Consider the following 20,585-nt stretch of genomic DNA (forward strand, 5'->3'; position numbering starts at 1 on the left):
ACCATTCTCAAAGAATTGTAAACTATAACCATATAAAGATTATTCCCAATCATTAGTAAGAGAAATGCAAATATGAGGTTTCATCTCACATACAGAAAATTGTCAAAGACAACAATGAATAGAAACAAATAATGTTGAATGGGCTGTAAAAATAGAGGGCAAGTAACAGAGTTGACCGAGTTGTAAATCTGTCCAAACCATTCTGGAAAGCAATGTGAAATTAACCTAAAAAATTACTAACATGTTTATCAATTGGGGAATGGTTAAACAAAATGCAATGGAATCATGATGGGTTATTACTGTAGCATAAGAAACAATGAATATGAAAATTTAGAGATGCTTGGCAAGACCTATATGAACTTACTCAGAGTGAAACTATTTGGCTTTAAAGATCCCTTCCAGATATAGATGTATGATCCTCCATAATATAAAGAAATAAGAACCAAGAAAACAATATACACAATGACAACAATATAAATGGAAAGAACAAAAAGATGAAACTGCTGCATAATAAGTTTGGCCAGTTAAAAAAAGATGAGGAAATTCATCTCCCTCTCCTTTTTGGTAAAGGTGGGGTAGACTAAAGCTTACATGTTGCACATTTCAATTTGATTGCTGGTTAATATTTTGCTGAACTGCTTTCCCCCTTCCCCCTTCCCCTTTATTCTTTGTTTCAAGGATTAGCTGGTAGGAAAGAAGGATATATTTGGAAACAAAGGTGATGTAAAAACAAAAGACATCAATAAAAATTTTTTTAAACGTGCAAACAAATACCAAACCCAATTTCAAAATCAAGCAATTTTTGAATTACCCTAATTTTTCTTTCTCTATATTAATAAACTGACAACACTCTATAGGACACAATTTATTAATGTTAAAACTACCTGTGTAGTTTCTGGTATGTATATTTATTAACACTTGTATTGTTAATTACTTTTTTGAGTTTGTCTCTCCAAATAGATTTAAAGTTCTGAGAGAGATAATATATTTTCTCTGTCTTTGCATCTCCCACAGTGGCTAACAGTGCCATGCAGCAAAAATCTAAAGATTTTCTATACAATCATCAACTGATGTTTACATAAACATTTAAGACAAAGTCTAAATTAAGTCTTATCTTACACTAGTAACTTGAAAACAAATTACTGTGGCAAAGGTTTTGTGACAAACGAATGCCACAAAATTTCTAAAAGCTATGCTAACAGCTGAAATAAGATTTTTTTATCTTTTTTGAACAATTTGAAAGAGAATAAAATACTGTATTTCTGTCCTTACTAGCTAATTCAAGGCAAAAATGTGTTAAGTGTGTAGGAGAGCTCACTTCTAGCTATAGACAGGGGGAGGGGGAAGGTGGGTAGAGAAAACAAGAAAGACTTCACGGAAGGAGTTGACAACCAGACCTGAGTCTTGAAGGAAGAGAAGGATTTCAGCAGACGGAGATGTGGAGGGAGTCTGTTCCAGGCATGGGGTATGGCCTGTGCAAATGAAGAGGTGGAAAAGGGCAAGATGAGACCATGAAATGGCTGTTAGTCCAGTTTGGCTGGAACATAGAGTACATGAAGAATAATAGTGTGATATAAGGCTAGAAACTAAGCGTGGGGCCATTTTATGGTGCACTGTGAGACTAGCATAAAATGTTTACATTTTATCCTAAAGGCGACAAGGAGCAGATTTGAGTAAGGGAGTATAGCGATCAGGTCTACACATTAGAAATACTACTTTGATAGGGATCTAAGGTAAGGATTGAAAAGGTGGGGGAGACTTGTAAGGCTATTATAATAGACCAGGCAAAAAGGACTGCTCAGTTCTGAAGGTCACATCTTAACAATGATTAAGTTGCAAAGCATTCAAAAAAAGGTAACTTAAATGGTAAAGGGTTTCAAGAATATGTTACATAAGGATTATTAGCTGAAGAAACTGGGGATATTTAGCCAGGAGATGAGAAGTTTCAGGGAGAAATATGAGTTATCTTCAAGTATGTGAGGAGCTATATTGCTGAAGAGGGATTAGACTTATTTCTGCTTGGACCCAGAGGGCATAAACTCCAAGCAATTTAGGTTAGATATGAAGAAAAGCATCCAACAATTAGAAATATTGTCAAGTATAACTGGATTGCATTGGAATATAACAGGTTCTCTTTCACTGTCTTTTAATCCCTCAATTGTTAGGGCTCCCATCAATTAAAATCATTTGCTCCTCCTGGGGAGGGGACAGCTTTGTCTGTCTCCTGTAACTAACAAAGTGCTTTGCGGTATCTATTGTTGAAGGTGGGATGAGTATACTGGTCAGATATATTGTGAAGGAGATCCCTGTTAAAGTAAGGATAGGACCTTTAGAAAACCTTCTGATGTTGTTTCCATTGGTCTACGAAAGAGTGAGCCGTGGTCCCCAGCTGAAAATTCTTTCTTCTTTTCCATTCGTTTCCTTTATCCTCTCTTTTGTACTTCCCTTATATTATATTCCCATATATATATGATCTATACACACCCTCTTCTCCTACTCCCATGAAATTACAAAATATTTGAAAGGAGGATCTGGATTCTATCTTTGTATTCCTAGCAACAACCAATCCTTGCACACTATATATTAATTAAATCAATCAATTAATTATTAAATTAAATTAATGGGGAGGGGGGGGGGCAGAGCTAAGTGGCACAGTATGGTAAGAGTACCAGCCTTGAAGTCAGGAGGACCAGAGTTCAAATCTGGCCTCAGACCCGTCCTAGCTGTGTGACCTTGGTCAAGTCACTTAATCCCAACCGCCTCAGCAAAAATAAATAAATGATTAATAAATTAAATTAATAGAATTGATAGAAACAAAAATAGGTTTTTGCATTAATCATTTAATTGCCTCCTCTTTTTTAGTGACCAAGAACACAATATAACATTCAAGTCAATTTAGAGAATTAACCAGGGTAAAAAAAAAAAAAAAAAAGTCAAAAGCCGGGTAACAAGAGTGACATCAGGAGGCATAATTATCAAGTTGAATAAAAAATAGTTTCTAGTTTTCTCACCACCTGTAGTTAAATATACTAGTATATGTGCTCTCCCAGATTATATAGTCTTAAGGGTTCTAGAATCTTCTCCCTCTAAATCAACTAGAAGCTCCTAGGAAGAATTTAAAATTTAACCTAATAATAGTCCTCTCAACATTTTGGTCAAATCATGCTGTTATGTGCTTAGAGACTGAGTCTCATTCTTAACAAATAGAACGTTATCAATCTGCTATCTTCACTTAATGATTTTAAATTATTATCACCTCAAAAACTCAATAACTTTAATTTGTGAGAAGAACTAAGATCTCAAAAGGTTAAATAACCTCTTTAAGGTCACATAAGTTCTAAGAGAGGGACACAGAACCCAATGCTAACTTCTGTCAGCACTCTGGGTTTTTCCTGAAGTGAAGAGGTAATGATTATATCAATACATTTCAAATATATCCGTGGTTAAGTATCTAGATATTTTAAAAAACAACAAAAGAGAAACAAAAATTATGAACTTAAAAAAAAAAAAATCTGTGGGTTGTAATGCCACTTATCAGTGCGATATTTTTAGAGCCAAAAAGGTCCATATAGTCTCAATGGCTTCATTTTATAGATAAGGAAACTGAAGCTAAGAAGTTCAGTGATTTGCTGAAGATCATATATAGGTGCTATGTGACAGGGGAATTTAAATTCAGATCTCAGACACAAGTTCCACTCTATTTCCATCCAATTATTTGCTTTCATTTATTACCCCTCCAAAAATGCCTTTCCCTTGTTGTATGAATGAGTTTCTTCAGGTTAATATTAAAGTTATGCTAATTATTCTAATGGATATTTCAGATTTAATATCCGATAAGACACATCATAAAATTGGGAGATTAAGGAATCAAATTTAGAGGCCATCTATAATCTCGTTTACTTTTACAAAGGAGCCCCAGAGAGATTTTGAGTGACCTGCCCAAGATCATACAGGCAGCAGAGCCAACATATGATTCCAAGTTTAATGCTTTTCCTAGTGTACTAATGCTGCTTTCCAAAGAAAATTCAATAAATAAATAATAAAGGACTTTCAAAGGCCTGATTTATAGCACTAGATATGTATCATCTTAAATCATAGAAGTCAACTTTCTTGCTACCATTTTTACCAATCATATGCAACTCAACCTAATGAAGTGACAACTTATTTTAAAACATTCAATTAAAGACCTGTTTAGTTTTAGTTACCTAAATTTTCAAGTTTAAAGTTATAAAGCTTTATTTTTCAGTATTATTTTTCTTAGGAAGTGAAACTGATCTTTTAATACCATTCATCTAAAAGAGTGGCTCAGAAGGACTTCAGTCCTAAAATTTACTTTGCCTAATTTGACTTGCTAAACCCATTTCTACTAAGGTCTGAAATGACAGTCCTAAACCAAAAGCCTTGGAGAAGGGTAAGCATTAATTCTGGGCAGTTGGGTTAGATATCAAACAACCTAACTCTATTATCTAGAGAATGCTTTTTTTGATGGTTTAAAAAAAAAATCTATATTTTGTAGTTAATTGCTTTTCCTTTAGAAGTGATTTTTGAATATATATTACAGGAACTTTTTTCTAAAAATTCTTGGCATAATTAAACATCATCGTTCACATAGCTCGATGACACATAGCTTAGCTAAGTGAAAAGTAAACCATAAGGAGTATAACAAAATAAAGAATAAATGAATGTTGAAATGATTAGCCTCCCCCCTCATGGGATGATGTTCACATTAATTTTCTTGTACTGCTTTACATTTATAAATACTCAAATTTTTCCCTGTTGGTCAGATTTAATTTGCTTTCAAAAACCATGAAGTCAACAATAGTAGTTTTTTCTTTTACAAAACATTTGACCTCAGGTTTTTTCATTTGAAAATGAAAAGCCTAATTTACTCGATTGATCTCTTGCACATGTGCTCAGGCCCAAAGGGACAGAAAAATGAACTTTGAGAAAAAATTGACCATGCAATTTCATTTGAAATTATGTGGAATATCCTTCATATCAAAATTTACTTAATCTAAAAACCAGAGGTATGGTTATCTCATCTTCAAACTTTTTATACACACACTCTTACTCTCTCTGCAAAGGATTTGGTTCTAGCTATGTAATATTAAACAGTCAGTTACTTGGAGTATTCACTTTAATCAATATAATTAAGGATTGGATTATGTTAGCGATGCTTAATCTGAGGTTGGTAAATTTGCTTTTAAAAATATTTTGATAATTTGGTTTCTTTTGTAATTCTATATTTTATGCATTTAAAAACATTCTGAAAAATGCTGAGACTTCACCTCACTGCCAAAGGGATCCACAACACAAAAAAAGGTTAAGAATTATATTATCTCTAATATTCCTTTAACCTCAAACACAAAGCACTTCCACATCCTGCTTGATAGGCAATACAGTCCCTCAAATAAAGGTATATTGATTCTATTACACTTACAGGATTTCCAGTTCTCATTAAGCCAATGGTTCAATATTTAGCACAAAAAGAATACTGGAAAATCCCAATATAAAAGAGTTCTAAATTTGCTAACATCGAAATATTTGCTTTAATTATCCATAAGCGAGTCAAAAGCAATGTGTATAATATGATACATTGAACTGTGATTAAGAACTGTAATTTTTTAAAAAGCCAATCGAATAAAAAGGCCAACAACAACAAAAAATACCCACCACAATGTTGAAGCTGGTTCATTTGCCCAAAACACAAAATTCTAGTGTGTTCTTAAGATTAAGAAATCACTAAGTCCTAACAAGTTCTACTCATTCTCCGATTCCATTCAAAAGATGATCATGATTAAAGATAAGAGTTCTAGATTAACTGTAATAATATAAGTAATTGTAGGAAAAGACTGACTCCTTTAGTCAGTTGCGAGCCTGAGCAAGTTAAACTCGGCTTTGACCAATGCCAAGTGGATTTTTTAATAGGTAATATGTTTTGGGGTCTTCTACCTCAAAAGATTTCATGATTGTTTCTCTTCTCTTACTAAAAGGCAGGGTGATGGCAGCAGAAAACAGGTTGAGATAAGAGTTAACAACACACAATGTGGATTATCAATTCCTAAATACTAGATAGATTTCTATTATAAGTGACATTCTGCTGTATTTGACAATTAAAACTGAGACTCTTCTTCACCAATTAAAATTTTGATTTAGAAGATATGCCAAAGATTCATTTAGTCCAATCCTTTCATTTTACAAATGAAGACAACTGTAAAACAGAAAGGTTAAGTGACTTGTTCAAGGTCACCCAGGCACTAAATTTAGATTCTGACTTTTCACCATTCTTATTCATGTGACAAGGATCCTTTTTCATGGTTAATTCTTTATCTATAGCAGGGGTTTTTACATCTTTTTTTAATGTCATAGGCCCCACTGGCAAACTGGTGAAGCTTATAAACTTTTTTTTTTTTTTTTTAATGTTTTCAAATAAATTGGTTAATCCAAATAAAGATGAAAACATTTCCCCCCCATTCAAATTAACAGCCTTTCCCTTCCCCCCAACTCCATGGACCCCAAGTTAAAAATTACTGAGCTACATAATAAAATAACATGCCCTGTATCTCATTGGACCTTTATGAGTCCAGTACTTTGTAAACCTTCAAAGAGTTTAGGCAATGCCAATTCAGAATATTATGCTACAAGTGTAGTCATTTTTAAAAATTCAAAATCCAGGGTTTAATATTTTGTCTACATTTAATAAAACAAGGAAATGTTTTAATCACTCCCTCACTCATGTTTCTACTTCAAGCTATTCCACTTCTAAGAAAACCATATTATGAACTGGGACTTAGGACATGCCCTACTGACCACAAACCATTTAGCTTTTCTTCTATAATATGCCCTCAACCACAAAAGGCAGAGGGAAAGGGGATACTCTACCACAAAACATGTTAGTAGAAGGAAAATGCCACTTATTTTCATCTTCTAATACTACCTTAATGTAGTATTACTTAAAGTCAGTATGCTTGCTTGTTACAGGCCCACCCTTTGGTAATTTACATTAAAATAAATTCTAAGTTGTAAAACTGTGTGCACCTACAGAAGGAAAATTATTTTTACATGCCGATAGACTTCTAATTAATTACTTAAGACACTTAAAATTCTCAACTCTTTTGCTAATTGATTTTTTGTTATGCACCACTGGACCTGTTTCAGCTACCTCTGACTTCACCTTACCACCTATAAAAATTAGAATGTCGGATTTATAAGTCAGAGTTGGCTATGAATACAAGTTTTGATACTTTGTATCTAGCCATTTCAGTCCCTTTAGAGTGTTAGGGCCCTCATTTGCAAAACAGGGACAAAATTCACAATATTTCATGGGATGCCTTGGGGTTAAATATTTAATGCAGAAAATTAAACCTGTGTTACAAAGAAGAAGCTAAGAGAATGACTTATCTGTCATAGGTAGAGGACCAAGCCTGGAAGCAGGAAGATGTGGGCTTTCGTTCAGCCTTAGTCATTAGCATTGTGACCTAGAGCAAGTCCATTAGTTTTGGTTTGCCACAGTTTTCTTTATTGCAAGATGGGGATAGAGGCATTTCCCTCCTCCAAGGGTAGTTAGAATTAAAGGAGAATATATATGTAAAGTACTTGGGACATAAAATGCCATATGCATGCTATACGTTATTGTTACTTCAAAGTTTACATAGTAATTTTTGGATTTCACAACCACCCTAATAAGGTATCATTCCCATTTTACAGGAGAAAGTATAGATTAGTTTGAGTGACTTGTTTAAAACTTCAGTCAATATCAGGTCAAACTTGAACTTGGTTTTCGTGGCTCCAAGTCCACTTTGTAACAGCCATTATCTCCTTAAACCTTAATTTTTGTATTGGTTTCTAAATATTTATGTATAACCAATGTTTTAAATACAAAAGCATTAGAACTTATTTCAATTATGTACATTTTGTCTATCTGCAATTAATTTTGATTGGTAAAATTCAATGGAAAATAAATGAAATCGGCAACCCTTCTTATAATCCAAATTTCTTCTAATAGCTCATTAAGTCCCTAAATTAAAATTTTAAAACACCTGTTAGTAGCAAGAGAATCCTGATTTTCTTCAGCAAGTTTTGATAAGCACAATACTTAGTTTCTATAAATTTAAACATCCAGCCCCACACAATTGGGACTATGAATTCAATGTTTCTAGGTGCAGGCCAATGCACATTAAAAGATTTTGGCAGAGTCCGTTTGTTTGTTCAACGGTCTCTTGAATCACATACCTACACTTAGCTTCAATTATAATGTCAATGGACAGGTCCCATTCAGTATGCTCTTTTTTGGTTTTAATAACAAAAAAATTCAAAAGTTAAAATGGGGGCTAGGGTTGCTGCTTTGAAATAGTATTTGGGGGGTGGGAGTAGATGGGAAAACGAGTCAGCAAAACAAATTTAGTGTCACCCTTGAAACTTCAGATGAGTAATTACTATTTTTAGTTTTAGTCATCTTAATTTAATATTCTCCAATTTACCAGATGAATAATTATGCAATATTGCTACATAAAAATAAGTATTAAAAGTGATTTTTTAAATTAAAATGTCTTCAGATAGAAATCAAAACCTTCATATACATTTAACTTCTCATAGTTAAAATTAAAGCTATATTGAATTTAAAAAATTAAAATACTTGCTTATGCAATTGATTAATGAGAAGTTTTGTTAATATTTTATTAGTTTCCATTTCTAAACCTAATTTCAATTTTAAGTCAAAATCAGTTTCTTAGTTTGTATTTCTACGACAAAAAACGAAAACATACTAATAGTGAAAAAAGGCTGAAGATATAAAATGCTGCAAAAATGATTTAAAAGTACAATTTTCATTCAATAGTCCATCCTAGAATTAGTTGAGAGAAACTTAAAACAAAGTAAAAAGGAGCAAAACTTCCCTCTCCTTTTTTGAAAAAGGCCTTCTTTGGAAGAAAGGCGGCAAAACGGGAAGAAAACAGTTTTTTGCCCCCAAACCCGAGGTGGGATTGGGAGACAGACTCAGGGCGTGAGCGCTGTAATCTGTTCATTAAGAAAACCTAAACTCGATCGGGGCCTTCCTCAGCAAGTACTAAGTCTTTACCAGCCGAAGAATCCTCCTGCCCTCCAGCACTTCCTCCTCCAATTCCCACTCCTAAACGGACCGAGGAAAAGCGCCGGGTCAGGAAAGCCCCCCACCCCCGTCTTCCACGGGGTCGCCCCCGGGGTTGAAGCGAGGTCCGCTGGGGTAAAAGGCCGGGAAGACAGCACTCCACTCCATTCCCCCACCCCCGCAGAAGGGCGGGAGGGGAGGAGGAGAAAGCGGAGCCTCGAGCTGCGGCTAGAACAATGCAGCGGTTCCACACACACACCCCCCCCTCCGGGGTAACGGTGACCCGGGGAGGCCCGCTCCACCCCCACCCCTCGCCCGACGCAGCAGGGACGCAGGGAGGAAAGGGGTTGGAGAAGCTGGACTGGGAGGGCGCGTGGCGGGAGGAGCGGAGGGAGGACGGACAGGAGAGAGAGAGAGGGGGTGGAGCGAAGGTGGGGGCGCGTGGAGAATGGAGCAGGCGGTAGCGTGGAGGCAGAGGCTGCGAGACACCCCCGCCCCACCCCCCTCACCAGAGCCTGGCCCCACCCCCCGCCTCCACTCCTCCCGTCCTGTCCCCCTCCCCCTCCCCTCCGAGGCCGCTTCCCCCTCTCGGAGAAACTACGCCATTGCGGCCTAGTTGTGGAGCCGGCGCGCCTCCCGCCCCCCCCCCCCTTAACACCACCCCTCCCCCACGTCCCCTCCACACCGCCAGCGCCGCCATCTTCCTTTCCCCCCGGACGGGTCCCAGCAGCCCCACCGCCCCCGCCGCCGCACAGGCCCCGCCATCTTTTGGGGCCGCCATACTTGCCCTGGCGAAGAAGATGGCGGCGCCCATCACACACATAAAACATGGCTTCCCTTCAAAACAAAAACATCCCCGGGGCCGGGGGAGCCGGGGACGTGTCGCCCTGGCCGCGTCCCGTCTCCCCTCGCCTTCCTCGGCCTGGCGCCGCTCACCTGAGGCCCACATGGTGACGGAGAACTCCCCCTCCAGGGTCTTGATCTGCACCTGCTTCTGCTCCCACTTCCTGCCGCTCGGCTCGGCCCCGCCGCCTCCGCCACCACCGCCTGCCCCTCCGCCGCCGCCGCTCAGGTAACTCTTCTTGCCGCTCTTCTTGCCCCCGCCACCGCCCTTCTTCATCCGGCCGCCGCCTGACGACGACGAGCCGCCGCCGCTCTTGCCGGCCGCGGCGGCCGTAACCAGCGTCTGCTCGATGTAGTCCTCCTCGCCGCCGGCCGGCGCGGGCACGGGAATGAGGATCTGGTCCTCGAAGCCGTCCTCGGCCCGCAGGCCGTCCGAGTCGTCGCCGCCCACCACCTCCTCGCGGGTCTGCACCAGGATCACCTCCTGGTGGTGGTGGACCTGGCTGGGGTCATCAGTAACTAGCGGCTGCAGGGCGATCATGGGCGGGTGGTGGTGGTGGTGGTGGTGGTGGTGATGGTGGTGGTGGCCGCTGTGGCCGCCGCCCCCCCCGCCGCCGCCTCCCGCGCCGTCCTCGTCATCCTCCTCATCGTCCTCCTCCTCGCCCACCACGGTGGTCTCGATGGTCTCCACGGGAATGGTCTCCACCTCGATCTCGTGCAGCTCCACGATTTCGGCCGGCATCTCCGAGCCGTCCGTGGCGATGTAGAGGGTGTCGCCCGAGGCCATGGCTGAAGCCTCTCCCGCCGCCGCCTGGCCCGGCCGCTGCCGCTGTTCTCCACCTCCTCGTCCGCGTCCTCCTCCGCTGCGGGCGGGCAAGGCGGCCGGTCGTAGGGAAGGGAAGGGAGCGAGCGAGAGAGGGGAGGGGGGGGAATCTGGGGAAGGGGGAGGGAGGGTAAGGGGGAGGGGGCGGGCAAGCAGGCGGGCGGGCTGTCGGTGCTCTGTCCCCCTTCTCTCTCCGCGCTCGCTCAGGCTTCTCAGTCCGGGCTGGAGAGGCTGCTGCCCCCCCCCCACCCCTCCCACCCCACCCTTCGGGCCGGGTCTCCGGGCTTTCCCCCCCTCTTCCTCCTCTCCTCCTCCGCCTCCTCCTTCAACACAAATACCAACTCCTCAGCCCGACTGCAAATCTCGCCGCCGCCACACTCGCTTCGGTATCGCCTCGCGAGACTTCCGCTCTTTCCTCTCCCTCCCTCTGCGCGTCTCTCACTCACTCTCGCTGGCTCCTCCCTCCCCCCCAACCGACCTCGCCGTTTGCTGTGACAGGCTGTCGTGATTTAGACCCCGCCCACACCTCCCAACTCCACTCGGATTGGGGGAGGTGAACGAGATCGCCCCGCCTCCCGTCTGCGCGTGACGTCATCCCGTCGACGACGACGCCTCCGTTTTGTCGCACGGTCTCCTCCCTCTTCTCCCCCCGCCCCCCAACGGTTGGAACTGCCGGCGTCTGTGCAGCCTCGGATTCCCAGGCTGCGCTCGGTTACCGGGGTGGCGTTGCACCGCGGGCTGAGCGGCTCGCCTGCCCGCATTCCCGTTCTCTCCCCAGCCATTAGTCATGGAAACGCCGCTCGCCGCGCATCCCCACTCCTTCCTCTGCTGCCTTTGATTTGGAGAAGTAGGCCTGGGCAAGGTTTGGTATGGAGCTCTCGGGGCAGGAGCTCAGTCTCCTGCGGGAAGCGGGAAGGCCTGGGGAAGATGAAAGGGGGCGAGTAGGTAGCTTCGCGGCTGGAGGACCTGACACCGTGAGATGAGAGCGTGAATTCGTCAGGGATAGGCCGTCAGGGAGCTCGATCTGGCTGCAGCGCCCACCCTGGTATCGATGCCTCTTTTTTTTTAGGGGGGAGGGTTACAGGGGGTAGGGAGAGTGGGGAAGGAAAGATATGCAAAAGTTTGTCTTCGCTATAGGACGGTAACTTTGTGGGCCCAGCCGAGTTCTTCGCTGAGCTTTTGAATTGATTCTTGCCCAGCTCCCCTCAGCAGGGAATCCACATAAGGATTTAATCCGAAGCAGCGGTGATGGACCCATACAGGTTATGGCTGCTCACAAAGCCTCACATCCTTCGTAGGTGCCTTAGGTTTCCGCAGTGAGCTGAGAGCAGCTGAATCATGGTGGGAGGAGGGCGGAGTGAGAAGAAAGCCACTAAAAACTGTCGTAAACATTTTAGACTACGTTCTGTAACAGCTTGGTAGCTGTAGAATTTCATTCCCTCCCCAGTGACTTGCAAATATTTTTGTGATAATGGGGACACGAATGTATGGTTAAGAGATTTTTAAAATCAGGAACTCTATTTTAACAGTTATGGAGGATTAAAGAATGCTGGATTTGGAATCAGATGCTAGGTTCGAATTCATACTCTCCCTCAATAGTATGTGACCTTGAGCTAGCGTATTAACCGATCTGTACCAGATTCCATATATATATAAAATAGTTTATATTACGTAATACAGAACATCTTTTGCAACTCTAAAATCTGTAAATTGAGAATTAAACTGATCAACTAGTTCTGGTCATGCTTTTATTTTTGTTCCCAACTATAAACATCTTCCACTAAAATGCCCTTTTTTTGCAACCGTATGTAAAGCAGGATAATGGGTTCTTGAAAACTGCCTTAATATTTCCATTATAGCTTGGGGCCATTTGGAAAGGCTTCAAGCATTAGCCCAATTTTGGAGCGGCCTGTTCACCAAAAGATTGGCACCACTTATGTTGTTTTATTGTTTTGTGACCCCAGTTCAAGCAGCCTTTTGCTAAGGGGGAATGCAGTAGTTGCTCATTGCATGAATTGAAAGGAGAGAGCAAAAATATTAATAAGGGTAGTAATCACAAAGAAATGAAAGGGAATAGGGAATTTAGAGATTGGTTTATCTCAGCTTCCTCAATTTTTAGATGAGGAAACTGAGGCTCAAAGAGGTTAAATGACCTTAAGATCACTTGGGTAAGTGCCTATTTTTTGCAGAGTCACCATCCTGAGCAAGGACATGGGTAATATCTAATATGAGCATAAACAACTGATACAAATTTAACATACAAGAGAATTCCAGAGTGGTTCAAGACATCTGAAGGAAAGACTTTGCCTAATGATGATCTTGTTTTTTTCAGAGGGCTTTTAGAAAGGAAGAGGACTTTTGAATGTCAGAAGAGAGAGAAAAAAAAAAACTTCTCCAAGAACAGTTTAAAGTAATTGCAAATTGACTGCTATTTGATTGGCTCTAAAGAGCCACACGGTAAAAAAAAAAAAAAAAAAAAAAAAAAAAAAAAAAAAAAAAAAAAAAAAAAGTCAGACAGGCCTACAGCAACAAGAGAGACATCCACCTCTTCTAGGATAAAATTTATAGGTTATAATGTGCTATTGCAGACAGAGCACCGGATTTGGAATAAAGAACTGGATTTGACTCTTGGCTCTGTCATTTACTACTTATCTCATCCCCCTTATCTAAAATCCCCCCTCAGCTTTTCTGTGCTTCTGATTCTCATTTTTAAAAGAAAAGATTCCTTGTAGCTTTAAATCTAATTCTCTGATTTTGGTTTCTTGGATTATCTTGACTGCTGAAATTTCATTTGGAATGTAGAAAGATCCTTGAGTATCCGTGCTGTCATGACATTTAAATCATCAAAGTTGTATCAAAGAAACAGGTCTATTTCTCATTCAAATAAATATAGTAAGACTGAAATCAACATTATTTGCATTATGCACCTTAATTTTTAGTGAAATCAGTGAAAAGCTTGGCTTGCCACTTAATGGTTAACATTTATAAAAACATTTAAAAGGTTTCTAAATAATATGTATTGTCTTAAAAAAAAAAAAACCCAAGGTATGAGGTTTTTTGTTTTTAGAAAATAAGCATAATCTGGTTAAGTGATCTGCCCAGGTATCTCACAACCAGTAACTGATATTCCTGACTCCCAAATGTAGTGCTCTTGTCCATTGTACCATCTTATCTTATCTGGAACTTTTTAGGCATGAGAAAGACAAGGTTGAGTTTGGTCCATTTCTTGCAAACAATGCATATCATAAAAGTACTAGATCTTGGAAATCCTTATTGTATGAAATAAATGTATATGGTCTGCAAAGTAAACATTAATTTTGTATGACTTGAGTGGAATAATTTAGAATGCCGATTGTAAATTAGGTCATTGATGTGCTAATCAATTAAATTATGAAGTATGCCTTTTTTAAAAAACATTTTCTGATTTAAAAATCATTAATTAAAAAAGTGTTTTCCTAGGCAGTAACTATAAATTCAGCTAGTAAATGTAGCAGAAAGATAGAATAGCCAAAATGGCAAATGACATGGCAGGTAACAACTTTAGAGAAGTATATTTAAAATATTCACATACTATATATATTCACTGAAACTTGTTGGTCATATTGCATTTTACTGTTAAAGTAGATGTTTTGTGTCTGTGTTGTTTTAAAGTGCCTTACCAAATGTTTCAATCCTCCTTATATGTTAGGATTCTGTCATTAATATTTTTGCTCATGTTCACAATATTGACAGTGAAAAAGGTAAGATAGCTGCCATTTTTCGGGGTGGAATATAGAAATTCAAAAGTCTATAGTTATATAAAGTCTTTGGGATCACTTGTTAGGTAAGTTCCATAAGACCAGAAAGATCCTTTAGGATTTACAAGTAAGTGTATATGTGTAAATCTTTATATCTGTCAACAATTTTTTAAAAGTCTGAGAAAATATAGTTTGAAGTTGAGTTCAAAGCAGCTTTCTGGTGCAAGTACAAGTGGTTGAATAAAAGAATAATAAAGTGATGCTGATGCAATAGCATTTTATGATTAAGGCTCTTGAACCCAATTTGAAAAGACCAGGCACGCATTTGGGTGCCTTGGAAAAAACAGTCGCATGAAAGTGTAAAATTTATGATTATGACTGCAATATTAAGAAGATAAAAAATTATTTTTCTGCCAAGTATAACAAGTCATCATCTAAGACAAAATTGTTCTTCATAAATATGGAAGCAGTGTTAATCGATGTCTTTGAGCTTCATGGTAGGTAGTTAATTAGCTATGTGGAAGAAAGATAATTTTCATAACTGAAAAAAAACTAGCATTTACATAGCATTGTAAGGTTGCAAAGTGTTTTCAAAAAATGTTATTCAGTTGATTCTTATAACACTATGAGGTGTTAGTAACTCATTTTATAGAAGGGAAACTGAAGAGACTGATTAAGCATAAGTTACATGACAAGGATCCCACAGCAAATATTTGAAACGAGACTTAAACTCAATTCTTCCTGTCTCCCAAGTTCAGCATTTTTTTGGTTTTGCTATCTAGGTGCCTTGTCCAGAAGTGAGCTATGGACAGAGTTCAACAAGAAAAGTTCACTGTCCTAACCTGTATGGCCATAAATAATGGGAAATTTGATAGCTTGTCATTTGACACCAACAATGACTGAGTTTTTCCAGGATTTTTTGAGATAACTTTTCTTTTATAGACAGGATATAGAAATTGCCTCTTGCCACAGTAAGTTCTAAAATGTCAACTCATATCATATATTAATAAACTCAGAAAAATAAGATTTTCACATAAAGTTACTTCATAGGCATATAAACTTTTTACAAAATAAAGTTTTCATGTAGTTTTATTTGCATTCATTGAGGCCATTGGAGTAGCTGACCTCTGGTCCTACTATAGATCTGTAATGAAAGTGCTACATAATAGTTTAGAAATATATATTTATTTTTATCTTTTCATTGAAACAGTACTCATTTTTGGTTAACGTTATGAGGCTTATTGAACTTGAAGGTAAGATCTTATATAGCTCCTCTGGCCTTGCTGTTTACATAAATGTACTTCAATAAGAAATATCCCATTGCATTTTTCATTTGAGTACTTCAGTTTGTCCTTTTACTCCATACTTCTCAGAATAGAGACAAGAGGTTGCAACAGCAGCAGTTTCTAAGTTTGTACTAAAAAAAAAATCTGGAAATTTTAAGAGGACAAGGTGGCATTCAACCCTTTCCCCATCATCTAAAGACAAGGTAAATTAAATTTCCACTATTCCACTGGATTTCTTGAATTGTTTCCTTAATTAAGAGTGTTTTGGAGACAATGAAAAGTCTTCCTATTCACACTCACTTTCATGGTACTGGAATTCTTTAAAATGTAAGCTTCTCTGATCAGGGAGTCTCGTTTTTTAATTATGATGAATATAATTCCTGGTATAGCAATGAATAGTTATCTTTTTTGAAAAATGAAAGGTCAGCAACATCATAATAATTGGCCTATGTATTATATGTATGTTTATCTCTTTCAACTTTATACATTTTTCAAATATATTCTTAGACCAATGACTAAAAATTAAATTTACCATCTCAGTTGTTCCTTACTCTTTTTGTTATAGCCAATAAAGTACAGTTAATGATCCCTGTTAAACATTAATTCAGCAGCATTAATACCATATGTTTGTGGTAGTAGGAATTACAGGTCACAGGGATATCAGCTTTCTTTTCCAGACACAATGAAAGAAATTACATTTGATTTATCCTGAATTTCTCTTCTGTAGCTATCTAGTTTGGTGGGTAGCTCACTTGTGTGGTTTGTGCTTATCTGGTTAATCAACTTCATTGTAAACAGAAGACATGTGGAAATAAAAGGTGATACAATCAGACTAAATCTAATTTTTTTTTTAAGTATGCAGGTTTTTTTTGGAGTTTTGGGAATCTTTTCTAACTCATACACATACTTAGCCTTACTGAAAAAGCAGTATGTGCTTTTGTACAGTGATTACTTTTATTCAGATCCTATTCTTAAGTAGAAACTTTAATGTAAAGTTTTAGAATTCTTGATTTCAAAGAGGCTAAGGCCAGGAATTCACATTAAAATTTTAAATTAAGATATTAATACATTCAAATACAGCCTATGTTTAGATCTTGTGGGAGATTTTAAAAGGTGAGAAAGAAAAGTACTGTTAATTAAACTTGAGTTTTCAAAGTTGAATCCTTTATTAAAATTTTAACAAATTCCCTTCAGTATTCTGTACCCACTCAATTTGGCAAGCTCAATTCCTCTCCCTCTCCCCTCCCTAAAATTTTGAGCCACTCTTCTATAGTCACTTGGATTCAAATTATGGTTCTGTCACACTTGACAAAGGCATTCTTCCTTAGCCTCAATTTCCTCAACTGTAAAATGAGAGCATTAAACTCAGTAAAGTTTAAATTTTTTTCTCAGTACATAGCTGTAATTGAGGGGGAGGGGGGAGATAAAATTTCCTTTGAAAATATTTACCTCTTCTGATACTAATACCTGGTATGGACATACTCAAATTGTTGATGCAAAATGTTGGCTGGCTGAGAATGCATCCCAAGCCCATATCCATACTTGTTCTTGGCTATGTGGCCTTAAATTATTTCACTATTCCCTATTCTGAATAAGGGAAAATAATGTTTGATGATCACTGTCATCACCTTGTCATAGTTAACATACTGTCATGAAATAATCTTGACTTGTGGGTCTTGTGGAAAGTATTTTCATATTCTGTGTTACAAAGGGAGTCTTACATAGAAGAAAAAGGTAAGTTGTAAAGTTAGAGCAAGGAGGATATGAATGTGTACTACTTCTATAGGCTAAGATAATTGATCTGATGTCTTTTTCTTACTTTCCTTTGACAAGTTCATTTACTCCCAGGGCTTCAACTACCATGCAGATGCCTTTCAAACCATATCTCCAGTTCAGAGTTCCAGTCATCTTCAGCTGCCTACAAGACCTCTTTCTTCACCTGAATGTCCTTTTGGCACCTCAGTTTAATCATATCCAAAGCTAAGCTTAATTTTTTTTTCTTGTCTTATATCTACACTTCCTTCAAATTGAACTATTTCTGTTGGTGGCATCACCATTCATTCTGTCCAGAATGTTTATAAACTTGGCTCTTAACATTCATTCAAATAGTCGCCAGATCCTATTTGATTCCACAACAGCTCTCATTTCTGTCCCTCCTTGAATTTCCCCTTCTCCCACAATAATACAAGCTGTCTAGCCTTTTGAAATAACTTTTGTACCTTATGTCTCTTCATTTTCTCTCCCCCCTTCTTCTAACCCATCCTTTACACCATTTTCAAGTAATCTGATGGACAGTTTTAGTTATGATTACTTTTCTTAAAAATCTCACTGGATTCCCATTTCCAACTAGTGAAGTTTTAAATTTTGAAGTGGTGTTCAAGCCACTATGCGGTTATATGTCCTAATATTCGGGTTTCTCATTTCTTTCCTTTGCACACTTGAAATAGACACATTTGACAAGAGTCAAGATGTGACTTCCCAAACATACACTGTTTATACCTGGAATGCTCTTCCTTCCCTTTTGAAACTGCTTAAATAGCACTTACTACATTCTGATGGTTTGGTAACAAACTTACCTTCAAACAATGTAACACTATTTTGTAACCCTACTGTATCTGTGTCACGATTTTGTTTTTCTAATAGTAAATTCTTGGGCGACAGGGACAGTATCTTATCTAAATTGTGTTACTTCCTTCTCTCCCTTCTCCCCCTCCTCCCTCCCCAATGTTTTGAGTGTAGTAGACCATGTTGTATTATATGGCTTACTAAGAGTGTAAGCTCCATGAGGGCAGGGACTATATCTTGTCTAAATTTTGGAACTTCCACATTGGCTGGTTTAATACTTTGCTCACATTAGGCACTTAATAAATGTTTGTATGAACTGAATTGTCTACTGATCTTTTGCAGCATATATTTTCTGCCTTTATTTTACAGTGATAAATTGCTTTAAGGGATATAGTTTGTATGGAAATTATTTAATGTATCCTTTGTTACTACGTTGTATGTCACTAAAAATTTTCTGGGGTGTAGACCTGTATTTTTATAGTAGTTTAACGGACAGAAAGACTCAGAAAAGGCTCTGATATTTTTATTTGGTGGTGACAAAAAAGCATTTGATTTAGGATTACAAAATATAACCATAAAAGGACCTTTCCGCTTATTTATAATATTAAAATCATTTTTTAAAAGAAGACCAGATTGAAGATTGGGTTAATTGACCTTCTAGTGGAAGAGAAAATAACAGGATTTGCTAGTTTAGAACTTCTCTTTACTAGATGTTAAGCTTATCTGATAAATATTGTGCTAAGTACTGTAGGTCCATAAGGGAAAGTAAGACACGCCCTCCTCTTTGAATTTACATTTTCCTAGAATACAACACAGTCTCAGGTGTCAATCAGTCCTTTAATTGAGACTTGTTGATTTGGGTACTGTCATCTGACTTGGTGCATTTCCTGGAGTGAAAGCCTGGTATCTGCCTCTGCAGCTGACCTTATATATTTGTTATCCCTACCCTCCATTCTCCTAGTTAGATTTTGATCTTGAGATAGAAATGATTTTGTTTTCTCTTTGTTTTCCCAGTACTTACAGTATTTAGTAATAGTAAATAATAAATTAATTTTTTGGTCATTAGTTAATTCTTTGGGGCCCAGATCGTTCATTATAATTTCACTGCCTTCAGTTGTTTTATTATTTCAGCTTACATTGTTGTAGTAATTGCTCATTATTTTTCTTGTTTTGCTTCAGTTTATATTAGTTCTTATGTATTCTTCTATGTCTATATTCATGTTCACTGTTTTACTACAGAAAAGTATTCCATTATATTTCACAATTTGTTTTTGCCATTCCCTAAATCCATGGATTATCCAATTTGTTTGAAAATTTAACAAATTATAGCAATATAATTAATAAATACTTCTTGAAAACATTTTAAATGTTTGATATTCTACTTTCTGATTAGTTCTTGAGTTCTGACTCTTTAATGAGTGATTTAGAGCAATTAATCCATCACAGTAGATAACATTTTAGATTTAACCAGGGTTTCCAAAAAAAAAAAAAAAAAAATTGAGATGGGTTTGGTTTACATGGCAAGAGATTAATTCTGAAAGTGAGAACTGAACTTTTACCCAGAGAATTCCAATTTAGTGCCCTCTTAAACTTTTTTAAGATTTTGCTTGTAAATCTCAACTGTTTAGATTTGAGTTCACACCTAAAATCATAGTGCTATCCTATCTGCATATGTTAGGTAAGATTTTGTATAAGGTTGATAAATTTAACACATTTATCTAAAAGTTTGGTTAATAATATACCAAATCATAAAATTAGAATCCAAGGAGACCTCGGGATTCTCAGAGATTCCAACTACCCTCTGGTTAGTTTCCTTTTTTTGAGGCTAAGTGATTTATTACAATTATTGATCTAATTAGAGTTTAAGAATACACACAGGCTACCACAGAATTTCTTAACCCCAAGTAAAAACCTCTCCAAAAATAATAATCCTTTTTTCCTCAGAACTTGTTTGGGATTTTGTATTTCTCAGAAGCACTGGTAGTTACTTAGTTTTATAATTTGCTGAAATCTGTCAGTATACATAGTATAATGGTAGGCAAAATGGAGCGGTGTGGATTAGGCAACAGACTCAAAATGGGTTCAAGTGAGTGGTTTCAAACTCAAAAAAAGTTCTGCAGCTCTGTATTTTTCTTAAAAAACCGCAAATTGATATTTCACTTTTTTATTTTTTGCTAAGTATTCCCCAGTTAAAATTTAATCTAGTTTGGCTGCATTGGAAATTTTGCTAGCAACTTACTGCATTA

At 38.1% G+C, this 20,585-nt stretch overlaps 1 protein-coding gene and 1 long non-coding RNA gene across 4 annotated transcripts in view; one reads left to right on the forward strand and one right to left on the reverse strand.

Moving 5' to 3' along the window:
• Nucleotides 1-11,156, reverse strand: part of YY1 (YY1 transcription factor) — a 43,192-nt gene extending 32,036 nt beyond the window's left edge. The window contains exons 1-2 of one of the 2 annotated variants that reach the window (XM_031953254.1): nt 10,022-11,156; nt 1,398-1,472 (exon numbers count right to left, since the gene is read on the reverse strand). In XM_031953254.1, the coding sequence (XP_031809114.1) occupies nt 1,398-1,472; nt 10,022-10,715 (769 nt within the window). In that variant the 5' untranslated portion in view covers nt 10,716-11,156. The remainder of the gene's footprint in view (nt 1-1,397; nt 1,473-10,021) is intronic. The other variant, XM_031953256.1, reaches the window with a different exon arrangement.
• Nucleotides 11,157-11,828: 672 nt separating this feature from the next.
• Nucleotides 11,829-19,858, forward strand: LOC116421625. 2 transcript variants are annotated; one of them, XR_004232100.1, is made up of 2 exons: nt 11,829-15,977; nt 17,608-19,858. It is a non-coding gene; the product is annotated as an uncharacterized LOC116421625 (long non-coding RNA). The 2 variants fall into 2 exon arrangements; XR_004232101.1 differs by having other exon boundaries at nt 17,623-19,858.
• Nucleotides 19,859-20,585: the final 727 nt, after the last annotated feature.

This window comes from Sarcophilus harrisii, chromosome 2 (assembly GCF_902635505.1).
Source record: "Sarcophilus harrisii chromosome 2, mSarHar1.11, whole genome shotgun sequence".
Taxonomy (NCBI): domain Eukaryota; kingdom Metazoa; phylum Chordata; class Mammalia; order Dasyuromorphia; family Dasyuridae; genus Sarcophilus; species Sarcophilus harrisii.